This window comes from Macrotis lagotis, chromosome 8 (assembly GCF_037893015.1).
Source record: "Macrotis lagotis isolate mMagLag1 chromosome 8, bilby.v1.9.chrom.fasta, whole genome shotgun sequence".
In the NCBI taxonomy this organism is placed as follows: domain Eukaryota; kingdom Metazoa; phylum Chordata; class Mammalia; order Peramelemorphia; family Peramelidae; genus Macrotis; species Macrotis lagotis.
Window position 1 is genome coordinate 7406675 of NC_133665.1, and position 26922 is coordinate 7433596.

The window sequence follows — 26922 nt, forward strand, 5'->3', positions numbered from 1 at the left end:
CTTTCACCATACTTTCTGTGATATCTCTCTCAGAAATAAGAAATCCATTGAATGTTTTAGTTTTAGTTTAGATTCTATTCATTCTTCATTTCAGAAAGCTGCAGTCTTCTAGGAAAACAATTTATTTTCATTCAACAGCAAAAAAAGATGCTCCTATAATATTAAATTTGAAAAGGAGGACAAGCTGGGATATTTTCGGCTAGAAGTTTCTTATATCCTTTAGTAGAGGAATACATTTATAATCCAGGATAAGCAATGCGCCTTTTATTCTGAGTTACCTAATTTGACTCCAATGATGCTAATAACCAGGAAATTAATTGCCTGAATACTTCCTTCCTGTGTTCTGTCAGACTGAGCCCTAGTGCCTTTTATTCTTCTGCTCTTCAGATAGCTCTCTTTCTAAACTGTCATCTTCTCTTGTCTTAGCACCACATTTCTGTTTATGTTACTCAGGGAAAAAGTGTTTGTCATCTGGCATGAATGAACTTTTCAATTTCATCTTATAAAGGTAGAGCAAGTTTAATCTTTCCTACTCCTTCCATTTGAGTGGAAGGCCACATATTCATTAACAAGAACATTTTAACTAACTATGCAGCTAGCTATAGGAAGTTCTAGCGTGGGGGACTAAAGATTTCTTTTCTCCCAAAATGCAGGACTATCATCAGCTATCAAATGTAAGAAATTTGGCAGATCTTTTTTCTTAATAATATGGTACCTGATTTTTGATAACCAATGGAGGACAGTTTACCCTAGATTTATCTTTGCCTCTGTCTGAGAAACTTACAAAATTCTACTGTTATCTTTTAGTCCTTGAATCCTTTTGGCTGAAAGAATGGAGCAGAGTAAGATCCCAATTTGTGTGAATAATAATTTTCTGAAGTGGTTGCATTATTTGAACTTGCCCTGGATTTTTCTATTGGACTGGAACCAATTACCCTTTTCTATATAATTTAAAGTTATAATAGTTTGAATTCAAAATGCCTGCAGTAGGACTATAATTCATTATTCACACTAATCAGGACCTAAGACTAAAATGATGCAACATTCTTCATGAAATCAAAATTTTAATTTTGTTCTTCTTTCTGGGGCATATTATCATTGAACATCTCTAATACCAAATCTGCCTAGCTTCTACTGCCCAGTCCAATCTCTTGGAACTGATATTTTTTTCTTGAGAATGTTGAGCCATAGAAAAAAATCAAACATTAATTCATCACATCCATTTGAAACCAATTTAGTTTGCAGATTATATAGTAGGAGTTTCCTTTCTAATACTTTTCACTTAGATTTAAATCAGAGAAATTTTAAAATCATACACCTCTCTGCCTGCTTCTTTCTTTTTTGGGGGGGCAGTTTCTGGGAATTCCTGCCTCCATGCCACCACCTTGGCTGTATCCTGCTGATTCTTTCTTTGTGGGTCACTTTGATTTGTCATAGAAGTAAGGTAGCATTATAAAAAACTTAGTCCCCAACTTTGAATATCATAAGTATATTTAAGAGAATATTGAGCCAGGTAATCTATAAATCTCAGAATTGGAAAGTCTTGTCTTGAAAATTTGATGTGAAATAGAATGTCATTCTTCACATAGAAAAATCTTTTTTTTTACAAAAAAAATGAAATTGTTGAGTCATCATATATAGGACCATTTGCTTAAAGTTGTTGGGGTTTTTTTTAGTAGTAACACAAAAATTCAATAGAATTATCCACATATCCTTGCTTAGTTAATTTGGCCATGTAACTAAAGCAAACATTTGTATTATGACTGAAATTTTAATTTGGTCATGGAAGAGAAAGCTGATAGCTGACCCACCAATATATGAGGACATTAAAAAATTGATTTTGGCTTTATTTTAATACCACGCCATAATTAAATTACTTAACACATGGAATCATTCTACCTTTCATTCTAATTATACAGTATAGATCTTGTGGTCCTTATATTTAAGGTAGGCTCTAGGTTCCTTTTTTTGGTCTCTGAATACCTAGATGGTTGAATTCAACCTCTAAATATAATAAAAATATCTAGACTAAATGATTAATTCATTAACCCATTTTTGGACATATCTTGTCCAATATAAAGTCCTATCAATTCTAAAAACAACATTAATTATTAACAATAATAATATTAAATCTGCAATGTATTTAGTCCCAGTTTATAATGGAGTTGTTTCAAAGGGTTGGAGTAGGTTTCTGAACATAATATGCATATTTTTTTAGGGTTTCAAAAACAGTACCATGTTGGGGGAGGGCTTTATTTAGGTAGCAGTACTAGGGAAGAAATGCATGTATTTTAGCAATTTTAAGTTATATTAATTAATGAAGCTATAATATTAAAATAAAAATATTCCAGTAATGTGCTTTTAAATAAATCAACTATGAGCAACAGAGGAGGAGCTGAAATATATATATATATATGTATTATAAATAATGTATTCTAGATAAATGTATTCATATTTTCTTGAAGAATTGATTTATGTAATAACAGTGTCTCAAAACTACTCAGCAAATACAAGCATTTCTCTTCTGCTAATAAGGTAGTAAAGATAGTAGGCAATTGAACTTGCATGTACATGACCTAATAAAGGTGTTGATTTAAAATGCTAAAATATTCCTTGATCTATTTGCATTCTTAGTTGAAATTTATATTCACATTAAGTGATTTTTGTTTATTAAGTTAAAATATTTAAGCTTTATTATGAAAGATCTTTCATTTGTGAGGGTTTTAATTTATTTTTAATAAGTAAAGGCTGTATAGCATTTGACAAAAAATTAAATAACCCTAGTGTTGCATGAAGAAGAAATGTTCTTACAACCACACAGCATGACTCTGTAGGCAATGTTTTAGAGTATACTGGCATTCAGTGTTGAATTTTGTGCACAATTTAATTTAATTTATTTTCTTTTAAGATCTGCATGTCAAAAAGTGGTTCCCTTTATCTTCTCATTATTTCAGTTTATTCTCTGTGAAGACACTGTAAATTTATTTTGATCTCATTTTCTTTCTGTTAGATTTATTTTCCTCTGTAGTGACATTTAGAAAGGTATTTTTGGTATTCTTTGAATTCTTTAGAGGGTATATCTAACTGGTGAAAGAGAGGAAACTTGTTCACATTTATATCTCTTACTTATTGCACATTTTAGTACTTTTATAATTTCTCTAATTTGCATGTTACAGAAATGAAGCAAGGACAAGAGATAGAAATTAAATGGAGAGAACATTTAAAAAGTGATCATTGATTGAAATAATAATGTGCATGTTGTTTTCCCCCCTTCTCCCTCCTGCATGCAGGGATTTGGTTTCGTAACTTTCGAAAATAGTGCCGATGCGGACAGGGCGAGGGAGAAATTACACGGCACCGTGGTAGAGGGCCGTAAAATCGAGGTGCATGTTCAAAATATTTTCCTTTTCATCTTTTTGATAAATGTCTGCTTCACTCTCATACGTTGTTTCAGATGCATCATTGGTGTCCTGTGTGTGCGCCCCTCCCCCTTCCCATTGTTTTATATATATTTATATATAAAAAAGGAAATCTGGCCTTACTTGTTTTGTTTTGTTACTTTATTTTATTATTCTCATTCTTATTGCTGAAAGGTGGATGACAGAAATGAGACAAATGAAAGCTTAATCTTTTGAACTTATTATTTTCAATGTTTTGTAAATCAATGGGTGCAGTAGATTCCAAACAATAGAAAAGCATGACAGAGCAAACCAAAACCAAGCAGCTTTTTTTTTCTGCTGCAGGGTTGACGAGGGATCCACAGTGGCTTTTTTTTTTAAAGCAAATTGGGAAACACAAAGCATTACTAAAAAAATAGAAGAAAAAAGCATTTGTGTACATTTTGTTTATTAAAGAAAAATTAGGGTAATCAACAGGCATGTTTTTAGGAGTAGCAGCCTGTGCCCTCTCTAGAAGCAAAAAAGTGGGGGATCAATAAAATGTGTAAAAGAACCTGCTTTTTCTACCACTGGATCCCCCTCAACACTGCCATAGGATTATAATTGTTAGAATTTTAAAAAGAAAAAAAATACCAATTGAAAATGCTGTAGTCTTGGAGTAAGATGTTGCATATTTTGCCTTTCATTTTCCCCCTCGACGGTAGCGCTTAGGCCCCTCACCAAACTCTCAGTAACCATGGTAACTGTATACATACCCATGCTGGCGATGGTGCTGAATGGTAAGTGGAGAAGTCCATCTGCCGTTTCACGTATTTAGCGCTGATATCTATATCTATATCTATATCTATCTATATATATATATATACCACGTGAATTTTTTTGACTTGTTGTATTAAGTTTTCTTGATGCTCTATTTTTTTCGATATTGGTACGCCTGTAATTGAGTGTACGTTTTAAGCAAGCCTGGGAGGCACTGACTGGACTGAGGATATGACTTGGTGCACATCTTACTCAGATTGTTAACTCCATATTGTGTTAAATAATGCACCCTCTTTTTATCCTTTTGTTAGCTGTGATTTTAAAGCTTGAATGATTTTGTTAATTCTTGCAATGAAAAAGGCTCTTGTTTCCAGTGTTGAATGCTAGATGTTGCTTTTCCAATGATACTTATCTTCTAAAGGGTTATGTTGCACACTGCTAAAATTTGTTTGTCCCTTTTTTGAACATTTTCTGTTTCCTTGTACCTTGTCTCTTCCCCTTCTACTTCACTGCATGTTCCTTCATATGAGAGATTTTTTTTGTTTTTAAATATTTATTGTTTCAGTGTTATCATGGAGTACACGCATGCTTTTTAATCTTCAATTATGCAGTACCTTTTAATTTGCTTTTAATGTCTCTTTATTAAACTTTTAAATGATATGATGTTGCTTTATTGAAATGATTTGTAAGTTTAAATGGTTATGAAATAAATGTAGTTATAAATAGTATGATTTTGTTATGCACCTACTGCCTTTTATAAATTAAATTGCATTTTATATGAATATTAGTAGCCATAATGCATGCAATTAATAGAATTACAACCTTGCTCAGCAAAATGTAGTAATTTGATTTTCTATGTACTTAGGTAAATAATGCTACAGCACGTGTAATGACAAATAAAAAGACTGTCAACCCTTATACAAATGGTAAGTATAGTTATACCTTACCTGAGAAGTTATGTTCTTCCTTTGAATAAAAAACATAAGTAACATAGAGAAGTTTAAGCTGGGCATGTCTCTCTCTCATCACTGGAATTCATTTTATTTTACAATTTGATATAGTGTTATCTTATGAATAAATGGGGTGATTTATAGGGAAACTGTCCATTTGGTGGTCAAGTTAAGCACATAATCTTTTCAACCTCTCCAGGGTGGTCTCATTGGATGATATTCTCATTACTGTAGGATCAGAATAGTTGCTAGAAGTAAGAAAATAGAAGGAAAAGTTCTTTTTTCCCCCTACCTTTTAGTTTCTTTCACACTTTCTCAGAACACTATTACAGAATAGAATTTGAATATAGAGTAGAATTTGGCCCTGATTTCAAGCTCATTTGATTGATATTGTGCTCTAGTCCCTAGCTATTTTTATTTGGGTAGAATCACAATGGGTATAGCTTGCCTAAATTAAGTGAAAAGAATAGACTTTGCAAGCAAGTGCTATTATGACATATATCATGGTTGTCCCTGTAACAGGAGGAGAGAAGGAAAAAGAAGGAGATCTCCCTACATATTAAATACCCCTTCCACATTATTGTTTTATGTCCCTCTTTATGTTATAAGAAAGCTGTACAAACAGGTTATGGTTTCTTGAAGAACAATGTCATATATTTAGATGGTTGAATTTTTATTTAAAAATATCCTTAACAATGATAACATGTACATTGGTTTTCAATTGATTTATATTAAACTATGAAAAGCTCTAACTTCCTTAATTGTAGGCCATTTGAAGTTTTCTTTTATGCTCTGAATGACTAGATGGCAGGTTATTTTTCCTACTACTTCTCTCTTTGCCCCAATTTTCTCTTTATGACCTGGACTATTAAAGGGGCATTTACACATTAGAAGGAGGCAATCCATACTGAAGTGAATCAATCTTTTAAAGAATGTGGAAAATATATAATTTTCTCTAAGTAACTTTACAAAAAGATCATTTTTCAGCTAGCCAGGATTAATGTGTTATAGCCTGACTACTGAATACTTTGAAGAAGCCTATGTTTTTCTTCATTCCCTACTGCTTATTTTTGCTTCATCATCATTGGTTTTGAGGAAAAGGGCAGAAACTGTAAAGGGAGAGATTGTTTGGTGATACGCAAGATAAGGTATTTATCAGCCTCAGTACCTATCTCTTATAACAACTGGTCATATGAAGAATTTTTTAAAAGACAATGCTAGTATTTAACTGGATCACAAATCTCAATCCATTCGCTCCAGTGTCATGAACACCTCAGGTCAATGGGGTTTAGTATGTGGGGTCTGACTGTATTAAATTATGAAACAGTAGTGATATATATATATATATATATATATGTACACTATCTTTGTACTCTGTGATTGCACACTACTGTTTTCATGCTTTTTTAAATAAGGGAAATGATACAATTTGCTACCATTGGTTCCACAAAAACTACTACCAAATTCTAGATAACCATATGAGAGACCAAAGCGTTTATTTCTAAGGTCAAGAAATACATATTTTCCATTTACATCCATCAGTTTTTACTTTTCTCATACATCTGGTCATCAGAGGATAACTTATCAATAACAATAATATTTCTTAGCTACAGACCCTTTATAGCAATTAACTCCTCAGGCTCAAAAGATGAAAGAAAAAGGGATCATCATCAGATGTATGATTTAGTTGATGTAGACATCTCTTCAATGAGGAGACTTTCTCTTGCACTGTAGGTCAGTACCTCCTCTACAGCCTGCAGTTTTGAAGTGACACAGCAAGCATATGTCAAATAAGGGGTTAAATTTATGAAATTATAAAGGGCATAGGAAAGAGTGATCATACTAGTGTTCTTGAAAGAGAGGGTACTCCTGGAAAATAGAAGCAGTTGGTTTTGAGGCAAATATTAGAAAAATTTTTGAAAAATATTTTGGTTTGAAATTGTACAAATGAGAAAACTCTAGAAACTGATTTTTAAAAAATTTCTACTAATGTAGAAAACAAAATTGAGGTTTTTGTATACATTAAGGATTACTAATTAGGACCACAGAATGGTTTTTCCTCTAAGTCTGTGGTGATTATTTGTCATTTTAAGTTACCACTCCATTTGCTTCTTAGCCTGGAGAGATACTAAGAGAAATAAGAGGAATGCAAACTAAATCTTGGATAACCTAAATTTTGGACTAATTATAACTGATGGGAATTTTCTTGAAATGTTAGCTCTTGGTTGTTGAATGGCATATGGATAAACTGTCCATGTCTCAGAGACTTAGATTGCAGTAGCTCAGACTTTGCTCTATTGCATTAGCATGCCTGCAGCCCTGGGATACTGGGACTTCAGGCTTTTGTCAGCTGTTTTTCTTTGATTGTAAGCTTCATTGTTTGGTTTAATGTCCTTGATCAAAATCTCTAAATTTGGAAGACCTAGGGAAATACATAAACAAGCTGAGAAATTTAAAATGGGAGCAATCTCTGGAATCATCTTATCCATTTTCCCGAGAATGTAAGATCTTTGTCTTTAGCAAGGTTGTCCCAAGAGACACTTGTAGGCTTGTGAGATAGTTATATGGGCCATATATTTATGTTTGCATGAAATTTGCATAACATTTCCACATGTGTATATCTATTCAGAGACATTTTCAGGACCAAACTCTATTTTTCCTCCATTATTTTGCCATCCATCATCACTGATCCATTCCCCTTCATTAATTGTCTAGCATAGAACAAGACAGTGGTTGACAGGAAGAGATAAAAGAAGATGAGGATGATGTTGGCCTTCCAAAATAATTGTTGGACTAGATAGTTCCTGAGCCAGTTATGGGAGCAGTTTTTTCTAAGGAGAACTGTGTACTTCACATTCTTAGTCTACAGAGCAAAAAAAAAAAATACTTTTTATTTTCCTGTGCATATTTGAGCTTTTAAAGTTAAAATGCATTGTATGATTACACACAGACATGCACACACTCTGGGGAAAGGGAACAATGATAGGGAGAGCAGTGACACTAAGAAAGATGTGTCTACTAAGATGTGAACAATAACACCTACTGGGGAGATTTTCTTGCTCCTCCTCCTGCACCAGGGTTTCCTGGCAGCTCTTTGCTCAGGAGAAGTCAGTTCTCATCACACTTGATTAACCCTCACAGTTATGGGCTAGCACAGACCTCCCTGACAAGACAGAGTAAAGTTTAATTGCTGTTATTTTCATGATGAATGAAGCCTTCCCCATGCTGGCTTCAAAAAAGTTAAACACTCCAGCACTGAGAATAGAGAACAGGAATAAAATGAGGTATTGGGGGAGGGGGCAGTAATTCAGCTCTGGGCATCAATTGGGTTCTCTGAAGACTTTCCTTTTTTCTTAGATAAAATGGGAGGCTGTTAATATAACTTATGATCTTAGAGAGCTCCATCAGCCAGAGTTGGCAGGTCCAAAATTCATTCAAATTGTTCATCATCTAGTATACTATGATCAATGGACTCTGAAAAAGTGGTATCCATTGTGGTACCCTTAATGGAACATTTTCATTTAGGGCATAGCCTACTAGTGTTCTGGGAAAAACAAATGAAAGCAAATTTTACAAATAGGCAGGGTAAATCCAGTTTTTTTAATTGTCCAGATCCAAGAAAACCTAACCAGAATTAATATGACATCTGTAACCCAAATCAATCATACAGATATGCCCAAGGAATTTTCTAATAAGAAGTTATTATAAAAGTGGCAGCTGTCTTGCTTTAACAAAAAAGATAGCATTTAAGATTAAGTTCATATTTTCATGGTTGCTTTTTCATATTTTTCATTAATGGAAATCTTGAGGTCAGGAAACTACATGCTGCTTTCTATCCCAAGCACCTAGTTCAATGCCTTTCACTTAATTTAATATGTTCTTCAAATTGAATAAATTTATTTGTTACAAAGTTCTTCCTTTTATTGAGTCAAAATCTGCCTGCCTGTAATTTTCTGAGTTAAAGGAAGAGAGGTAGCATAAGAATCCCATTAATCCTAATACCTTTGATTTCTGAGCCTTGAGCATGTGTTGCAATTTCACAGTACCATAGCATTTTAGAATTGGAAAGGATCTACAAGGTCATCTCATTCAAAAATTTCAACTACAAAACTTGTTCGATATTTGATTTCTCAGTATCTCAATATCCTCATATTTGTAAAAGAGGCATAACTCTCTGCATAAAGTCTGAACTAAATATGACTTATTTGTGCTCTTGTAACTTGTACTATTCCATACCAATAGTTTCCATTCTCTGGGACCTCAGTTTCCTCATCTGAAAGTATAGAAGTTATATGATCCTGTGACTCTCAACATTCCAATTGCAGAGCTTTTTTGGAGCCCCATGTTCTCTTTCCTACATATAAGTCCGATTGTTTTTTGAGGTCTAGGTGTGAAGGCATTGATATGTAAGTATCCTTAATAATGATGACTATTCTTTCTATAGTACTTGAAGGGATTAATTCATTACAAATATCTCAATTTATCTTCACATCGAGCTATATTTATCTCCATTTTACAATTGAGGAAACTGAGGTATATTGAATTTAAGTGACTTGACCAGGGTCATACATCTTGTTTATATCCGAGGTAGAAGTTAAACTCAGAACTTCTTACACAGTGAAATAAATACACACACACACACACACACACACACACATATACACATATATGTTTATATAAAAGAATGGCTTGAACACTCTTATTAAGTAAGTGAAAGGCATTGGACTAGGTACCTGGGATAGAAACCCACAACTGACAAGATTTCCATAAATCAAAAATATGAACATCAAACATCAATTCTTCCTTAAGCAATATGATAATTGAATGTACTATCTTATTGATACTAGTTAACACATACACTTGACTTAAGAGTTTGCCAATATCACATAATCAATTCATACTAAAATTAAACAAAATATTATTCCCATTGGTAATTGAAAAGGTCTTTCAGGAAATGACAGACTCAGTCAGGGTCAGTATAAATTAATGAAAAATTTTGCAAAATAAAATTTTGATATTTTTAGATTCTAGGTAAAGATATACCTTCCAAGTGTTTTTAAAGAAAAATAATGGTAAAACCATAAATTAATTATATTCAATTTGTAAATTATATTTATTTTCAATTTAAAAATAAATAATTTTAGATAATTATTTATAAAATAATATAATTTTATTATGATGATTAAGCAAAGAGGCTTTCAAAATATGTTTACTTTTAAGATATTTCTCTTCAGATCATTTTCAGGAATATTTTAACCTTCAAAAAGGCAGTCAAAAGTTTTAGTTTTAATATTTTTCCTTGTTGTACAAGGCATATAAGAACACATATACCATGTATTTTTTCACATGAATATTTTTGTAAATTTCTTGTAATCAACAAAAAAGAAACGCCAAAAAACTGCTGCTGCTTCATGCCCTAATATCTATCTATCTATCTATCTATCTATCTATCTATCTATCTATCTATCTATCTATCTATCTTCATATACAAAGTCCATTTCACCCTTATAACAACCCTGTGAAATAGAAAGTTACCCAAGTAATTCTCTCAACACTGTAGAGAGGAAGAATTTGAGATCCAAAGATTTTAAATGACTGAGCCAATAAGCTGGCAAGTGAAAAGAGTAGGATTTAAATATATTTATTTAGACTTTTGGATCCTGTATCCTTTATTGTCAAAAAGTTGTGAAAATATATTGATTGGATTTTAGTGTATGAAGTGTTATTCTTTGTGATAATGTTGTCAGTGGGCCACTTTTTATATTTTTTAGGCTGGAAATTGAATCCAGTTGTGGGTGCAGTCTATAGTCCTGAATTTTATGCAGGTAAGAACATCTCTGTGCATGACAATGTCTTTTCTTTTTGACTTTTTTTTTTTTCAGTTTGTGTGACCTGCTGATCACATGTGGAATTTGTAAAATGAACTGAATAAATAAATATCTTTCTAGGTTTTGAATCATTTCTTTCAACAAAACAAAAAGTATTTAAAAATCATGTAAATAATAAAGACTCATCCACTGAACAAGTGGTAAATGGGGGTAAGTATGGGGACCATCCCCTTAAAAATCATTGCTTTTTCCTGAAAGAAGTTTATTCATTTTTTTCAAAACCTGCATGGAAAAATGTAAACCAATCTACAATTATTTTCCTTTAATAATTGTGGAAGCCACAAACTATTTTGTAAGAATTATCTGTACAATTCAGGCATGAGATAGGGATGAAAGTGCTATTAAGAAGAGGTCTGATTCACCAGAAGGCTTTTATGTTCTTCCTACATGGATCAGTTATACTTGGGGATTACTTCTTTGTCCACTTTGGCATCATATCTTTATGTTCTGGGTGAGACAGTGTTCCCTGCAGTGACTATTCCACTATCTACTTGTAGTAACTAGGCCATCAAAAATTAGAGGGAAAAATAGCATAGATTTTGATCTGAATTAAATCCCTTAGATGATTATGTGACATTGGTACTCTCCAGCCCATTTGTTTCCTCACTCAGCAAACGAGTTCTTTATCTATTGGCTCAGAAACATAGCAGTATATTATTGAAATACACAGGTCATCACTGAAAAAGAACATTTTTGGGGGGAAACAGGGTAGGGTGATATGGATCATATTTGCATAAGATATTCAGGAATATGGGTTCAAGTCTTACAATGTTCTCAGAGACACTTTTTTTTTTGAGATAGTTTCAAGATAGTTTAGGGTTAAGTGTCTTGTCCAGAGTCACACAACTAATTAGCATTTGAACTCAGGTCCTCCAGACTCCAGGGCTTATGCTTCATCCACTACACCATCTAGCTTCTCCTCAATGTTCTGAGCAATGCTCTTTTTTTAAATTAATATTTTATTTGTTTTCTAATTATATACAATAGTAGTTTTTTATAAGGTTTTTTATAAGATTTTGAATTTTAGAATTTCCCCCCTCCCTTCTCTCCCCCATTCCCCCACTGAAGGTAGTCTAATAATTTGCATATATATTGATCAAAATTGAATGGGTTGAGAGAGAAATCATATCCTTGAGGAGAAAATAAAATATTAGAGATAGCAAAATTATGTAGTACACAAGACACTTTTTAAAAAAAATTCAAGGTAATAGCCTTTGGTCTTTGTTTAAACTCCACAATTCTTTCTCTGGATACAGATGGTATTTTCTGTCGCAGTTACTGTAAAATTGTCCTTGATTATTGCATTGATGGAATGAGCAAGTCCATTAAGGTTGATCGTTACCCCCATGTGAACAACAGTCTTAATACTAAAAAGTTGCAGAGTGAGTGCAGAACTGCATTAGTAAAGAGATTTCCTCTTCTTCAAGTTCCCTGTATCAGTTAAATCATAGGTCTTTGCCCTATATCTATTTATATATGACCTTTTTGTTTTTGTAGAGAGGAATATACACATACGCGTGTATACATATATATGTATATGTTTGAAAAAATAAACATAGGTATACTTGTAATATGTTATGAATATTTATAGAATAAGAGGAAGGTGGGGTAATTGATAATTGGGGTTTGAATTATATGCCAATTTGTTGTTCAGTCAATTCCTTCGGTGTCTGACTTTTCATGTTCCCTTTTGGGGTTTTCTTGCCAAAGATCCATGGAGTATATTGCCATTTTCTTCTCCCGGAAACTGAGGCAAACAGAGTTAATAAATTGCTCAGGGTCATACAGTCAGCAAGTGTCTGAGGCTGGGTCTTCTGGACTCTGGTCCAGGGCTCTATCCACTGTACCACCTAGCTTCAGATTTTATGCCAAACACATGAATAAAAACCAAAAACACATGGTATTTTATGCAGCTATTTATTTAATATGATACCCACTGTCTAGAGTTTGACTCAAGTTTTTCAATTTTTTTATCCATGCTTTTGATGACTATTAGACCTAGTCTTATTTTATTTATTTTAATTGTTTTTTAGATTTTTTTTTGTTAGGCAAATGGGATTAAGTGGCTTGCCCAAGGTCACACAGCTAGGTAATCATTAAGTGTCTGAGCTTGGATTTGAACTCAGGTACTCCTGACTGCAGGGCTGGTGCTCTATCCACTGTACCACCTAGCTGCCCCTAGACCTAGTCTTAAAGGCAGTGGATTCTGTTTGTGAAAAACTGTGGAGAATGTTTCAGTGGGAAATCAATCTAAATTATTAAGAATTAAAATTTTAATTATCCATGAATTTCAGCCTTCTGTATTTTCCCAGTTCACCACTGTTTCTGAAAATTGAGTGACTGATTTATTATAAATAGGCCATTGTATACTAAGGAACTTTCTTTGGGAGGTGAAAATGAAGAAGGCAAAGAATTTACATGTACAGTTTTGGCAGTTAATCCTCATAGCTAAAGAGTTAGAAAACACTTTATAATAGGTTTCATGCAACAGATAAGACATTGCTTAAGTACAAAATGGATGGTAATTAGGAGCCTGAACTACAGGTAGGTTTGGGTCTTAATTGTCTTCTTTAGCTTTTCTCTAAATATAATAATCACAACATAAAAACAACAAATGAACAAAAAAATAGTAAGTGATGAATAGAATATGTGTTCATATGGAGAAAGGGGATAAGATTTTTTTTTCTAGTTCCAAGTCTAATTTTACAGTCAGTCACATTAGAAAGAATATGATAAAATCTCAATTTTTTACAAAAAAGATTATTTGTATATTTGCCTACAGGGTAGGCAGGCAGCTAGGTGGTTGAGTATATATATGGAACACTGGCCTGGAGTCAAGTCTAGAGTTCAAGACAGCTTCAGAGACTTATTAGCTGTGTGATCCTTAACAGATCAAGTAACCTCTATTTACTTTGTTCTACTAGAGAAGGAAATATCAGACTTCTTCAGTCTCTTGAGTAAAAAATCCCATGACCAAATGACTGGACAAAAGTGTTCTAAAATTACAAATAAGATGGGCCTACACTCCCAAGCCAATAAAGTTATGACTCAGATTTAAACAAAAAAATAGAAATCATCTCATTTCTTCCTGATTAGCTTAACTAAACTTGCAAAGTGAAAGTAGTGAAACATTTATCAAGGCATTACCAACAAGAAGAACACTGAAACACTTGAACCATCATTACATATTTTAGGTGAAAGTTTTGTAGGATTTCCTCTTTTTTCTACTTACATCAGGAGGCAAAGCACATGAATATGGATGTAATGCACATCCGTCTCCATGTGCCTGTGTAGACACAACTTATGACTTTCAAAAATCTAGGAAAGTTTGGAAGAAGACTGCATTAAGGTGAATCAGTGACTTGAAAGAATTTTGAATTTATCTGAAATAGAACAGTATATTTTGAATTTAGTCTGCACTCATTTAGAGAAAAACATGCCCCAAGTATCTGTCCAGCACTTGGATATTTTCCATTTAGTGGGGACATACGAATGGTTAATATTATTCAGTTGTTTTTGATTTGACTCATGAGTCAAATCACCTGGGTTTTCTTGAGAAAGATACTGGAGTGATTTGCTATTTCCTTTTTCCAGCTCATTTTTATAGATGAGGAACTGAGAAAAATAGATTTAAGTGAATTATCCAGGGTCACACAACTATTATGTGTCTGGGGCCAAATTTGAGCACAAGAAGATGGATCTTTCATATCAACTGTTCAAATGCTTCCAGAGTCAATCTACTCAAGCATGAATTGAGAACATTAGATATTTCTTTTGTTCCTTACCTTAGAGATAGCTTCTATTTGCAATGCTGAATATATCTGAGAGGCTGTGACTTTGATTTGATTTAAGCATTTAGCAATTCTAACCTGAATCTGCCTGAAATAGAAAGTTGGAATCATTAGTCTTTTCTGTGTGTATGTGTGTGTATGTGTGTGTGTGTGTGTATACATATATATATATATGTATATATATAAAACTTTTTATTAATGATGACTATAATAATATTCCCATAGCATAATTATTGATTTTCAAAGCTTATGCAGAATTAAACAACCCAGCCTCCAATTGTCTTTCAGAATAGGGCATGAAGTGTTCGCATATTTTGTAAATTAAAATCAATATTTTCAATCTTTCCTAAAGGTAATTTTCCTAATTTAGTGGACTTTTTCCTAACATTTATTTTCTCTTTTAATTATAAAATGGCAGGTTATTGATTTTTGTATATAACCTCTTGAAGTCCCCAATGCATTTTTATTGCAGGGTGGGGTTAGGGAGAGCAGTTGCACTTCTTAATGAGAACCTTTAATTACTAACTCAACAGTATTAATTTTGTTTGATGAATTATGACATGCTATCTACTACAGTGTAAAAGAAACAGAAGCTTTTTATGAAAGAGACTTTCCTAGTGGTAGATTTCTAAACTCTGAACTAAAATCACATAGCCATTATTTTTTAAAAAATCCAGTTTCCATTTTCTGCAAAACACACACACACACGTATCACTATATATCATAGACAAATCTGAAATTTCTCCAAAGACTTAGGTTTTTCCTATTAATCTAAATAAAATTCATTAAAAAAATCTAATAAATCCTGAAAATACAGGAAGAACCCAGACTTGTGACCAATAAACTTGTTGAGAAACATTTATTTTCTTCTTGAAGGTCTTTGACACTTTAGCCATGATTTCTGGTTATTCTTTCTTGAGTTTCTGGGGCAGGTGTTTAACATAGTTTGGCATATTTGAAATCACATGGAATCACCAGCAACACTGAAGTCATTTAGTTTTATTACTGGTAGTTTCAAAAATATTCAAATGAAAATGCCTCATAAGGGCTGTTGCCAAAGATTCCATGGTTTGTCAGAGAAGTCCTTTTGCTTACTAATAAGTGATGAAACAATTTGGCTATTCTAGAAATACAGGTGATATTTATATAAAGAAATTATTGATTTAAAACACTTTTAATTTTCATAAGTAAGTCAAAACAAAACAAAACACAGGGTTACACAAAACTGTCAAGATGTCTCTAATGAATAGGAAATTCACCAGTTTCTCAAATGCTGGTGAAGACACATGCTGCAAGGCTTAACTGCATTGTATATCATATCTGCCAACTCATTTCTGTGATTAAATATTCCATCAGTGAGGCTATAAGGCGGTAAAGCTTAACAAGATTCATAAGATGCACCACTTGAATACACATAACTCACTTGCTGGGATGGAGAGCACCCCGCATGCAAAAGAAAATTGGAATTGAGTTAAATTACTCCATAAGACAAGATCAATAGAGAAAGGAAAGATCTTCTAATGCAATGCAAATCTAAGATATAGTTATGTCCTGACAACTAGAAGCAGACAATTAAAGTCAAAAGTGGAGAAATGTAGAGTAAATCAACTCTAAAACCTTGAAGATAATGGTAAACAGTGGACCTGGTGACATTATTATTATTGGCATTTTCCCCTATGAATTTACACTCATAAAGAAGAAAAATCAAAAGAAAAATAATCTGGTATTAGAGAAACATATGAGAAGTAAGAATAAGGAATGGGTAGACTGGATAAGGAGTGATGTCTGACAGGGCCTGTGTTTGGAAGTCAAATGAATAATAACTGCAGAAAGAATATTTTTCATCAATTATTTTGATGAAGCATTTTCCAAGTCCACTCTTGCAGCTCAGACAGTTGCATCTAGAAGAAATTAGATTATCAAGAAACCAGGTATCTTTGATCTGTTGGTGAAATTATATTTCACTTAACTGGTTATGCTTTTGAATTATGGATTTTAGAAAAAGTGAATTGTTTCAGGGTTCGAGGCTTGCCTGTTTTTATTGTAGCAGTGGACATTTCATTCCTCATTATTTTTATGAAAAACTTAACCTGATAAGGATATACCTTAGCAAGTTACCATACCTTCCCTACATATCTGCTTTTAAAGTCTGAGATTTGCTGTAAAAGCTTCCCAATTCCACCAAAGATCATGAGCCAAACACAATCATGATGAAGCAAAGCACAATAAAGGACATTCTGGAATTAATGTAAGTCATTCTTAAGCTAATACAATTGTTCAAGAATAAATGATTAGATCACATTTTGTGATGAAGAATTCCTTTCTTCCTGCTATATCATCTATCTATGTCTCTATGCATGTAATTTATTTGTGCTCTTCCTGTTCACTCAGAGGGCTAGCCTACACCTTGCTGTTAGAGGCATCCCTAAGGAATAGCTCATGATGTTATACTCCCATTTATTACCTTCAGAATCCACTGAGGAAAATGATTTTCTTTTGACATGTGGTGTTTTGTAGAATTTACAAGTATCTGGTTTTAAATATGATGCATTGGACTGAACAAGAAGCTACAAATTCATATTTCAAATATACAGGATTTTTAAACTGGAAATTTTCCACTTCATAGACATTATTCTGTTCATCTGCTTCTCTTTATCTCCCATTTAGACTAGACATAGTTTGTTTCAGTTTCTTTTGTTTCTTCCTTTCCCCCACCCCCCACCCCCTCATATTGATCTTCCATCTTTCTCACATTAAACCCTGAAAATTCTGATCATTACCTTATCCATTTTCAAATCTGAGAGCTGGAACTCTTCACAAGTGATTCATAGGATAGTCCCAGTGCTTGTTTACACTCAAATGCTATTCCCTAAAGAAAAGTAGAAAAGCTTTCCATTGCCAAAGGAATTTCTCTGATAACTCCTAATCAACCGATGATGGGTTAGTTTTGTGATCACATCCCCCATTTTGCAAATCAGTTTGAACAAAAATAAAATACCAGATATGTATATGTGGCCAGCATTTTTGGAGGCAATTTCTTCTTACTTCTCTACTACTTAGGCTTGAAACCATCAATGGCTTTTGCTAAAAGCAAGCCTCTTTACTAGTATTCTAGGCTTTTTTCCAGCTAGCTATAATTCTTTGTTATTTGAAACTGCATTTCAGTACATCCTTAAAGTCACCTCTCCCTTCCCTTGGGTTTGAACAGCCTCAGCTCACCATATACATACATACATACATACATACATACATATATATAGTATGTGCTTTGAAAAAATTCTTTCCCAGCTCATTTATTTTCTGCAAAGTTGCACTGTGAAGAGGTCACTGCTAATAGACGGACTAATATTGCAAAGGAATGGAATGTTTTGGTTAATCTGATATTCTGATTAATGGCCATATATTCCCACAGTACAAAGAAAGATGTACTATTTGACATTTTCATTCTTTTAAGTGGTGTGTGAGGGAATAGGTAGATGAGAGTGGGGAAAAGAAAATCTATTTAGGAAGCACTACCATTATTTACCCTTTAGACTTGAATGCCAGTTCCAGTTTTGAGACTAAATGTGTGATCAGTCACTGAATGTTTCTTATCCTGTTTCCTCACCTATATAATGAGGGTGTTTGACTAAATGAATTCTAAGTTCACTTTCAGCCTAGATTCTATGAATCATAAATCCACATTCCTCTTACCTTATTAATTTTTAAACAATTAAAATACAACTCAAATATTAAAAAAATAGAGTATTATAGGGTGTCCAACAATGTTTGTTGATGAGAGGTTTGCTTTAAACAGAATGCCAGAGAAAATCATCTTTTTCTATATCTCTTGATGAGTTAGTCTGTCTTTTATATAGTTATAAATAGCAGAAGTAAAGATTATCCTGATTAGATTAAATTGTTCAGGAGGTTATATGTACCTGCCACAGATATCATAAGTCTTGTAACGTGTCAAGAAGGTTGCATGTGACTTCTACTTTTTTAGACTTTCAGTGAAAGCTGGAATCTTTACCCTGTCAGCTTCTAAAAGGACCACAGACTGTCTTGACTCATTGTTTCAACCTCTTTGTCAATCAGCATCTACATCGTTACAGATCATATTACCTGGACATAATTCTATAAGAATTTTTCATCTCTTAATTCTCATTGAATATATTTTGTTGCCTGAATGGCTTCCTTCCTACATAATTTTAGTCTTCCTTTTTTACTCAGTCACTTAGTGATACAAAGAAAAGCAAAAACACAGTCTGCTCTTCAAGCATAATAGTCCCTTGTACTGCACCATTCCCTTAAAGGATACCTTTCTTATCTGCATACATCTCTATACAATATATATATATATATATATATACATATATGTACACATATATTTATGTATATGAGTATTTTGTCTATTAATTTGAAGTACATATCTGGATAGGAACTGGACCTTGTGATTTAATTGTTACAGAGATCTCCTGAATGAGGGAATTCCCTCTCCCAAGACTAGTTAGCACTTTTTCTGCAATTAATAGTCTTATAGAATTGTCTGGGGGCATTGAGAGCTAATTGACTTGCCTTGACTCTCAGTGAGAGTTGTTGTGTCTCAGAGACAGGACCAAAACCCAGATCATTCTGGGTCTGAAGACCATTCTTGATTCATTCTGACACGTTATTTCATGTATGTGTTCATGTATATGTTTCTTAGGAATCTTGAAGAGTCTTTTGTTTTAGAATGGTTTTCATTAAGCACTAGAAATAGTCTTGCAGGATGCATATTTTTGTAGCACATATTTACAGCATATATACATACATACTGTAAATATGTGAATATGTAAACTAAAATTGAACCTCTCACTACTATGACTATCTGGGTTTATATGGAGACAATGAGCTAGAAAATATATCACGTTTCATATAACTGGGAAATATTTAATGAAATAAAAAAGTTTTAAAGTTATGTTATTGGATATAGATGTCAATATGGAATAAAGAAATGATTTTACCTTTAACATATCAAATGCTTGTATTTATTCTATAACTAAATATTTCAATTAAATACTTATGGATTGATTATTAGATTCCATTGAACATGAAAACCTCATAAAAACAGCTTTATTGTCACCTTCACATTTGTTAGTGGTGTCAGATACTTTCAGGACATAAATTTGTAGAAATCTCTAAGAAATTGGTAATCAGACTTAAAAGTCCTAATATGCAAGTTTCTATAGCTAGCTGTACAAAACCTTCTAGATCCCAGAACTGATCTTTAGGTATTTTTTGAAAGCATGATGGCAGTCCAAGTTTGCCTAGAAGTAGTGAAAGGAGATGGGGCAGATAGGTGGCAAAATGGATACAGTGTAGGCCTGGAATCAGAAAAACTCATTTTCCTGAGTTCCATTTTGAGTTTAAATACTAATAAGTTGTGTGACCCTGGACAAATCACTTAAACCCAGTTTCCTCAGTTTCCTCATCTGTAAAGTGAGTTGAAGAAAGAAATGGCAAGCTACTCTAATTTTTAATCTTTGCCAACAAAACCGAACAAGGGGTCATGAAGACTCAGATCTAACTGAAAAATTAGTGAACAATCAAAAGGGAAGGGAGATACTGAGAGATTATTAGAAAAGAAATTAAACTTTCTAAGTGAACAAATTATTTTTTAAAAATTATCACATTTCACTATTATAGTTACAGAAACATTTCATCAAGAAATATGTTGAACATTATGTAGTGAATTTCTATAAGTAAAGAAGAAAATACAGTTTTAAAGTTTATATAGAAAATCTTTTTAAAATAATTCAGTTGCATCCTAGCATGGTCAATAATTGTTTCTCCAAGTTTGAAAGTTCAATGAAATGGGTACAGTATTTACTTAATAACGTTATGTGAGCAAAGAGTCTGTGGCTATTTAACTCAGTTTGTTAGAATGCACAGTAAATAAGTTTAAGGTCATGAGAGAAATCCTATAGGTCAATTAACTTTGCTCTATTTAATGACTATAGTTTGCATCCTTTACTCCCCCCTCATCTCTCAAATTTATGTTATAGTTTCAGAGTGGGAGTCAGGAGAATGAATTCATAATCATATATCTTTTACCTCTGCAAGGGAAATAATTCAGTAATGTATGTCCTACTCTTGTCAAGTCATGGCTATATTCATGTACGCTGAGTATTATTATTATTATTATTATGTATAATGCTTAAAATAGTACACATAACAATATTTAATGAAGGTTAAGTGCCTGTTGGTGCTCTTTATAGAAAAAAGACTGGTTAATAGAGGTAAGCGAAATCAGTGTATATGTACCTGTCTATTGTATATGGTCAAGTTAATTGTAATTAAAATGTAGTCTTAATATTCCAATCCAGGATTGCCATAAAATCTGAATGCTGAAATAAGTTAACTCCATTTCTGAGAGCAAAGCATAGGGGAGTGTAATGGAAATTTTGTTTTTGTGTTTTTATTTGCTTTTCAATTCATTTGAATATCATTTCTTTGTTTGAAGATTTTTTTCCTCTTGCCAATTAGAGTATCAGTCCTTCAAAAATTTATATATACCATTATTAACTCAAGTGATTAAGTCATTATGCAAATATAGACAAATTAGCCAAATATTGTTTAATATTCTTTATGTTAATTAAACAGAGATACTCATATTCACAGGATAGAAAAAACTATCAAGGATTTAAAAATATAGAGCTAAAATACTAACATACAAATGACAAAACTCTGCTCAGATTAACAGCATTGATGACAGTTAATGTATTTCTAAAACTTCTATGGAACTGTTACAACCCATTACAGTCTAAATATTGTTTTATGAAAAATTAATAAAGTCAGTAGAAAATGGAATTCAACATCTGTACTAGCGATTTACACCAAAGGAATCATTCAGAATTAATTATGCCTTATGCTACATTATAATGAGTTTTTCATTAAAATGTATACCATTATGGAAACTAAACAAGGATTATTCAAAGAATAATGCCAACGGCTGTTATTTTTTGAGAGATTAAATTAGTTAATGGATTATACATTTAAATCTGGTGCAAGGTTAATTGACATGCATTTATCATTGTGTTAAATTTGGCATAATTTTAAAGAAATATATACTCCAGGATCCTTTTCCTGGTACATGTTTGCATTGGTTTATATGTTTTTTATTGTATATGTGATACATAGTACAATGAAGGTTGAAACTCGTCATTGCCTTCAGATACATGATTATGTCTAAAAAATAATTTTCATGATTTGAAATATTCAACTATTATTCTCAGCCCTAATTTGATTTGGATTGTTATTGGTGGTGGTGTGTTTTTTTTAAATAAATCAAATAATTTATTTTTGAAGAGAAATATACATAAATATGTTTTCCACTATGACTAAAAGAAGAAATCTTCAAGTCAAAGCCAGATGACCACTTATGAGGTTGTTTGTTAAAGAATTTCTTAATCTTTTTTGAGTTGAACTTTATTATGTGACCTCTAAGTTTCCTTTCAAACTGATTTCTAAGATTACTGGAGATTTTTTAAAAAGTCTAAGCTACAAGACAGAGAAGAATTTAGGAATTTTACTCAGAAAATAGAAATTTTACACAGAATAGAAATCATATCTGCTTTCTGTTCCCCATATATACCCAAACCCAAACTGTTGCCCAGTGATAGGAAATGACAGACAGGGAAAAGTACTTTAGGGAAAGTTAACTAGCATACCTAGATATTCAGGTTCTCAAGTATTTTTTTTTAAGCAATGATTTATGCCAGTGAAGTAAAGGCCTATTCCATTCATGTGGAAGCTGCTTAAAATATCTCCTAACTTGATTATTTTGCAAGACTAGTAATCACTAGGTAACACAAATATTCTAAACCATTCTTGGAACTAGACTTGCCTGCAATTGATACAGCTATTTTAGTTAAATAGGAAATAGTCATTGATTTCATTCATTCAACTACTAGTGTGATTTTTTTGACAGGATTATGGTAGGAAGGACACAAGATTGGGGTAAGTAGTTCATGGATAAGTACTCTATTGAGAAAATATTATTTATGAAGAAAAAATTTACAAAATGGAGGAAAAAATGCATACATTACAAAATAGTTATTTACAAAGAACCTCTATTCCCCTTACATTTCAAAAAGAGTTTGATTTATTAAGAAAAAAATCATTTACACAGAATTGTTATTTGAAATAAGTGGAAAAGTTTGTCAATCTGTTATCATACTGCAAAGCTCATCTTCTGTTCTGATAGAATGTTAATGTTAGGAAAAAACCCTCAATTTTCAGATAAGGGAATTAAAGCTCAGAGATGACAAATACATTATCCCAAAGCCTATAGATGAGGCAGTCACCCTAAACTTTGACTTGATATTACTTTTGGAACTTTTATACCAAGTTTGTCCAAAATGCACATGTGGAGTGTGATTTTTTTGTGGTCCCCTATGGGTTTATTAAATGTTTTAGTAAAAGGAAGCCAAGCTATCACAGAGCTCTCACTAAAATGGCAAATAAAAATATATTGTCTATTGTTTCAATAAAAACTTTTTAAAAGTAAGACTGAACAGCCCTATTTTTAGACATTATTTAATCATGAGGGCTATCGGATACATCTGTTTAGTGGAATAGAAACTAACACTAATTATGACAAAACAGAAAAGACTAAGAGTTATAACTTGTGGAAAATGCAAAGACTTCAGAGAATGTCAAATCTGAGGTCCACCAACCCAATCTCCCACATGGACTCTCAACCCAGGATTTTCTTCAGTTTCAAGTGATTCTGGGTAGCTACATCTAATAGAAAATACTCAGAGCCTAAAACTCCAGTACTGGCTCTCTTTTTTTTTTAGTCAACCATAGGATACAGTTACTTCAACATCAAGTAGTAAGAATTTCTCCATAAACCTATGACATACTTTTCTGCAAACAAATTACCCTGTCAGCTAAATAGAGTGATAATACATAGGAAATCACACACAGATACACACACATATGACAAATCTCTTTGAAAAGGCTGTTCACATCTTTGATTTCAGAGCTAACTAATTTCTTCTGGTGATGACATCATACTTATGTCCTATCTGAAGGGGTTATCTATATAATTTGCAATATTGGTGTCTGCTTAATAATAGCACCACCCTCACAGGAATGTGGTAAGGATAAAAGGAGATAATATTTGTAAAACCCTTTGCAAATACTTAAAGTCCTCTATAAATTCTAGTTGTTAGAATCATTATTATTGTTATTTCTTTTCTGCTGGTGTCATTGTGATGACAGATTATATGTATGTATTCTCTGCCATATAGTTGCTTGCTGGTCTTGTTGCCCTACTGGTACTATGATATCTCTGTTCAACATCTTGCTCAACTAGTTTTGTAGTCTCTGCTAATCATTGTTCTCTGCAGAGATGCTAACTGGTACTGGTTCTGGACTTATTTTTTTAGTACTACCTAAACCAGCTCAATAGGTCTTTGTCATAACCAACAGACTAGCTAAGAAAAAACAAGCAAAGTGACCCTTGAGTAAGGTTTAGTCTTTTTCTGACCCCAAAGTTTGAGTGAATAGCAAACCTAATTATGCAGTTTTAGTTTAGATTCTCTTAGATAACGTAAGTTATTCTCCAACTTAATACACAAATGAATGAGTCATAACAAAAAGAAAGCTAAGGAGGTAAGTTCTTGTTCCTTCTTTCAATGACAATCCTGTCTCTGTTGAGCCTTTCTGTGAGTAGCAATATTTTCTTCTTCTTTTTCTTTCTTTTTTTTGCTACTAAACAAACAAAAAAAATCTTTCAAAAAGAGATGATAGCATGGATAGTGTTTGAGTAATGTATCCATTCATCTACTGCCATTATAAAGACCCAGAATACCTGCTGTAACCATATTGATTTTTACTAAACCATTTAAATAAATTAATAATAATATTGAAAGTGGAGAGGTGATGCTATTGATAGAGTGCTAGACCTGGAGTGAGGAAGACTAATCTTCCTGAGTTCAAATCTGGCTTCAGACACTTAACTAGCTCTGTAACTCTGGATAAGTCATTTAACCCAATTTGCGTCTATTTTCTTATCTACAAAATGAGCTGAAGAAGGAAATGGCCAGTATCTTTGCCAAGAAAATCCCAAACAAGATCACATAGAGTTGGACATGTCTGAGAAATAACAAAAATATCAATAGAATTCATTAGCATTTTAATATTTACAGAGCACTTTCCAAACGTTATTTCAACTTCACCACAGGCCAGGCAAGTAAGTAAACATTATCCCCATTTTACAAATGAAGAAACTGAGACCGACATCTAGTAACTATCTGAGAATCGACTGGAATGCTGGTCTTCTTGACTCCCGTCTAGCACTCTATCCACCAAACCTACTTGGATGATTTGGACTCATTTATATTTTTAATATAGTGTGAGACAGTCAAGTCTTTTACCATGGAAGAAGGAGAGATTAAAAATAATTTTGAATGACTTGCTCTATCACTTCAATTCCCCTTGTGAGATTGAGAAAAATAATTTTCAGACTTGTGGGGTTCAGACATTTTTCTTTTTCTAAAATTATATAACCTTTTCTGGAAAAAGATATTTTCAAAGTAATTGAAGCAGATGTAATCACTCAAACCTTGGTCTAAGAGTCTGAACTGTTTTATAAGTCAGGCTTTGCCATCAGTTGAGTATAAGACCTATGGTAGGCTACTGAGTTTCTGTGTACTTCACTTTCAGCATTTATAAAATTGAACTAGGGAAAACTAATCTCTCCTGACATTGATAGTCAAGGGACAAAACTCAACTAAGGTAATAGATGTGAAATTTGGAAGGTAAGTGATATCTAAATTCAAAGCGTTGTTATAAAACAACATACTATGTTTTTAAAAAAATTTAAGCCTGATGGAGAACTGATTTGGCATTGAATTTTTACAGGCTGCTTATTTCTTGCCTTGATTTTATTTCCCTCACTTTTAACATGTGATCAAAGGATCCTCCCTGGAGTTGTACCAAGTATAAAAATTCTGCTTTTCAAAACTGCTGTATCTTAGTGTTATATTGGGTATGTGAACAATAAGCCACTATTTCTTTTGGGCAGGTGGGACTTAAATCTCACCTCTGTCAATTACTTAATTATATTCCTATGACACTTAAAGCATGAAGAAAGAGAAGACAGGTAGCCACAGCTGGCTTTGACCATGACAGAAAACCAGATGGACAACCAACCAGCAACCAGGACCAGGAAGATCCCCAGTCTTTAGACAAACCCCAACAAATGACCGAGTTTTATGTAGGCAAGAAAGTTCAAGTTTTCAAATAAGGCTAAGAGATATTAGAATGATCATTAAACTTTCTAATCTGAATTTTTGTGATCAGTACATAATAAGTCTTGCTTAACATGGAGCTAAACAGGAAGAGCTAAGATTCCTTTAGTCTCCAAAAAGAAACCTTACACAGCCACACTTTCACACTATTCACCAGAAATAGACAATCACATAAATATATGAAGTGGCAACACCAGAAACTACTGAGATCCTAAGTGTCAGCTTAGAAACTGACAGTTGGCCAACAGGAGAACCAACTTTCACTTCAGATCAGTTGTTAAAAACCAGAGCCAACTCATTAAACATTCACTTGTAGGAATCCTTCCCAGAGTATTTATTTGAGCCACTTTTAATCTTTTTTTTTGGGGGGGGTGAGAGGAGGGCAGGAGAGGGTGTCAATGATTATCATGTATTTCCAGAAGCCCATTCAAGAATCCAATCTCTAAAACATCTATACTGGGAACTTTCTCTCATAGGTGTTAAAAAGGAAAAAATATGTAGATGTCTTTGTGGTGGTTGTGTTGTTTTTGTACAATAATTATTTCTTAATATGACCCCCTCCCCCAATATGCATACGCTTTTGTGTGTAACCACCACAGAACTTTCCTTTATAACAAAAAAAGCATTTAACTGAAACTCATTTACAAAACAATTTTATCTAAATTGGTAAGCAACATTATATACCCTTAATTCTACATATCTTAATTGTAGGAAGTTAGAAATAATTTAGCATATCTCATGTTATGAGATGAAGAATCTGAATTCCTGAAAAATTGCCCAAGGTTACATAAGGGAACAAGGAGAAGAGGCAGAATTCAAACTCATTTACTCTGATTCCAAAACCATTATCTTCC

At 32.9% G+C, this 26922-nt stretch overlaps 1 protein-coding gene across 10 annotated transcripts in view; it reads left to right on the plus strand.

Moving 5' to 3' along the window:
* The window catches only part of RBFOX1 (RNA binding fox-1 homolog 1), a 370086-nt gene that overhangs the window by 257320 nt on the left and 85844 nt on the right, over positions 1 to 26922 (plus strand). For 7 of the 10 annotated variants that reach the window (XM_074196334.1, XM_074196333.1, XM_074196336.1 and 4 more), the window contains 3 exons: positions 3291 to 3383; positions 5023 to 5083; positions 10879 to 10932. In XM_074196334.1, the coding sequence (XP_074052435.1) occupies positions 3291 to 3383; positions 5023 to 5083; positions 10879 to 10932 (208 nt within the window). The remainder of the gene's footprint in view (positions 1 to 3290; positions 3384 to 5022; positions 5084 to 10878; positions 10933 to 26922) is intronic. The other 3 variants (XM_074196337.1, XM_074196340.1, XM_074196339.1) reach the window with 1 other exon arrangement.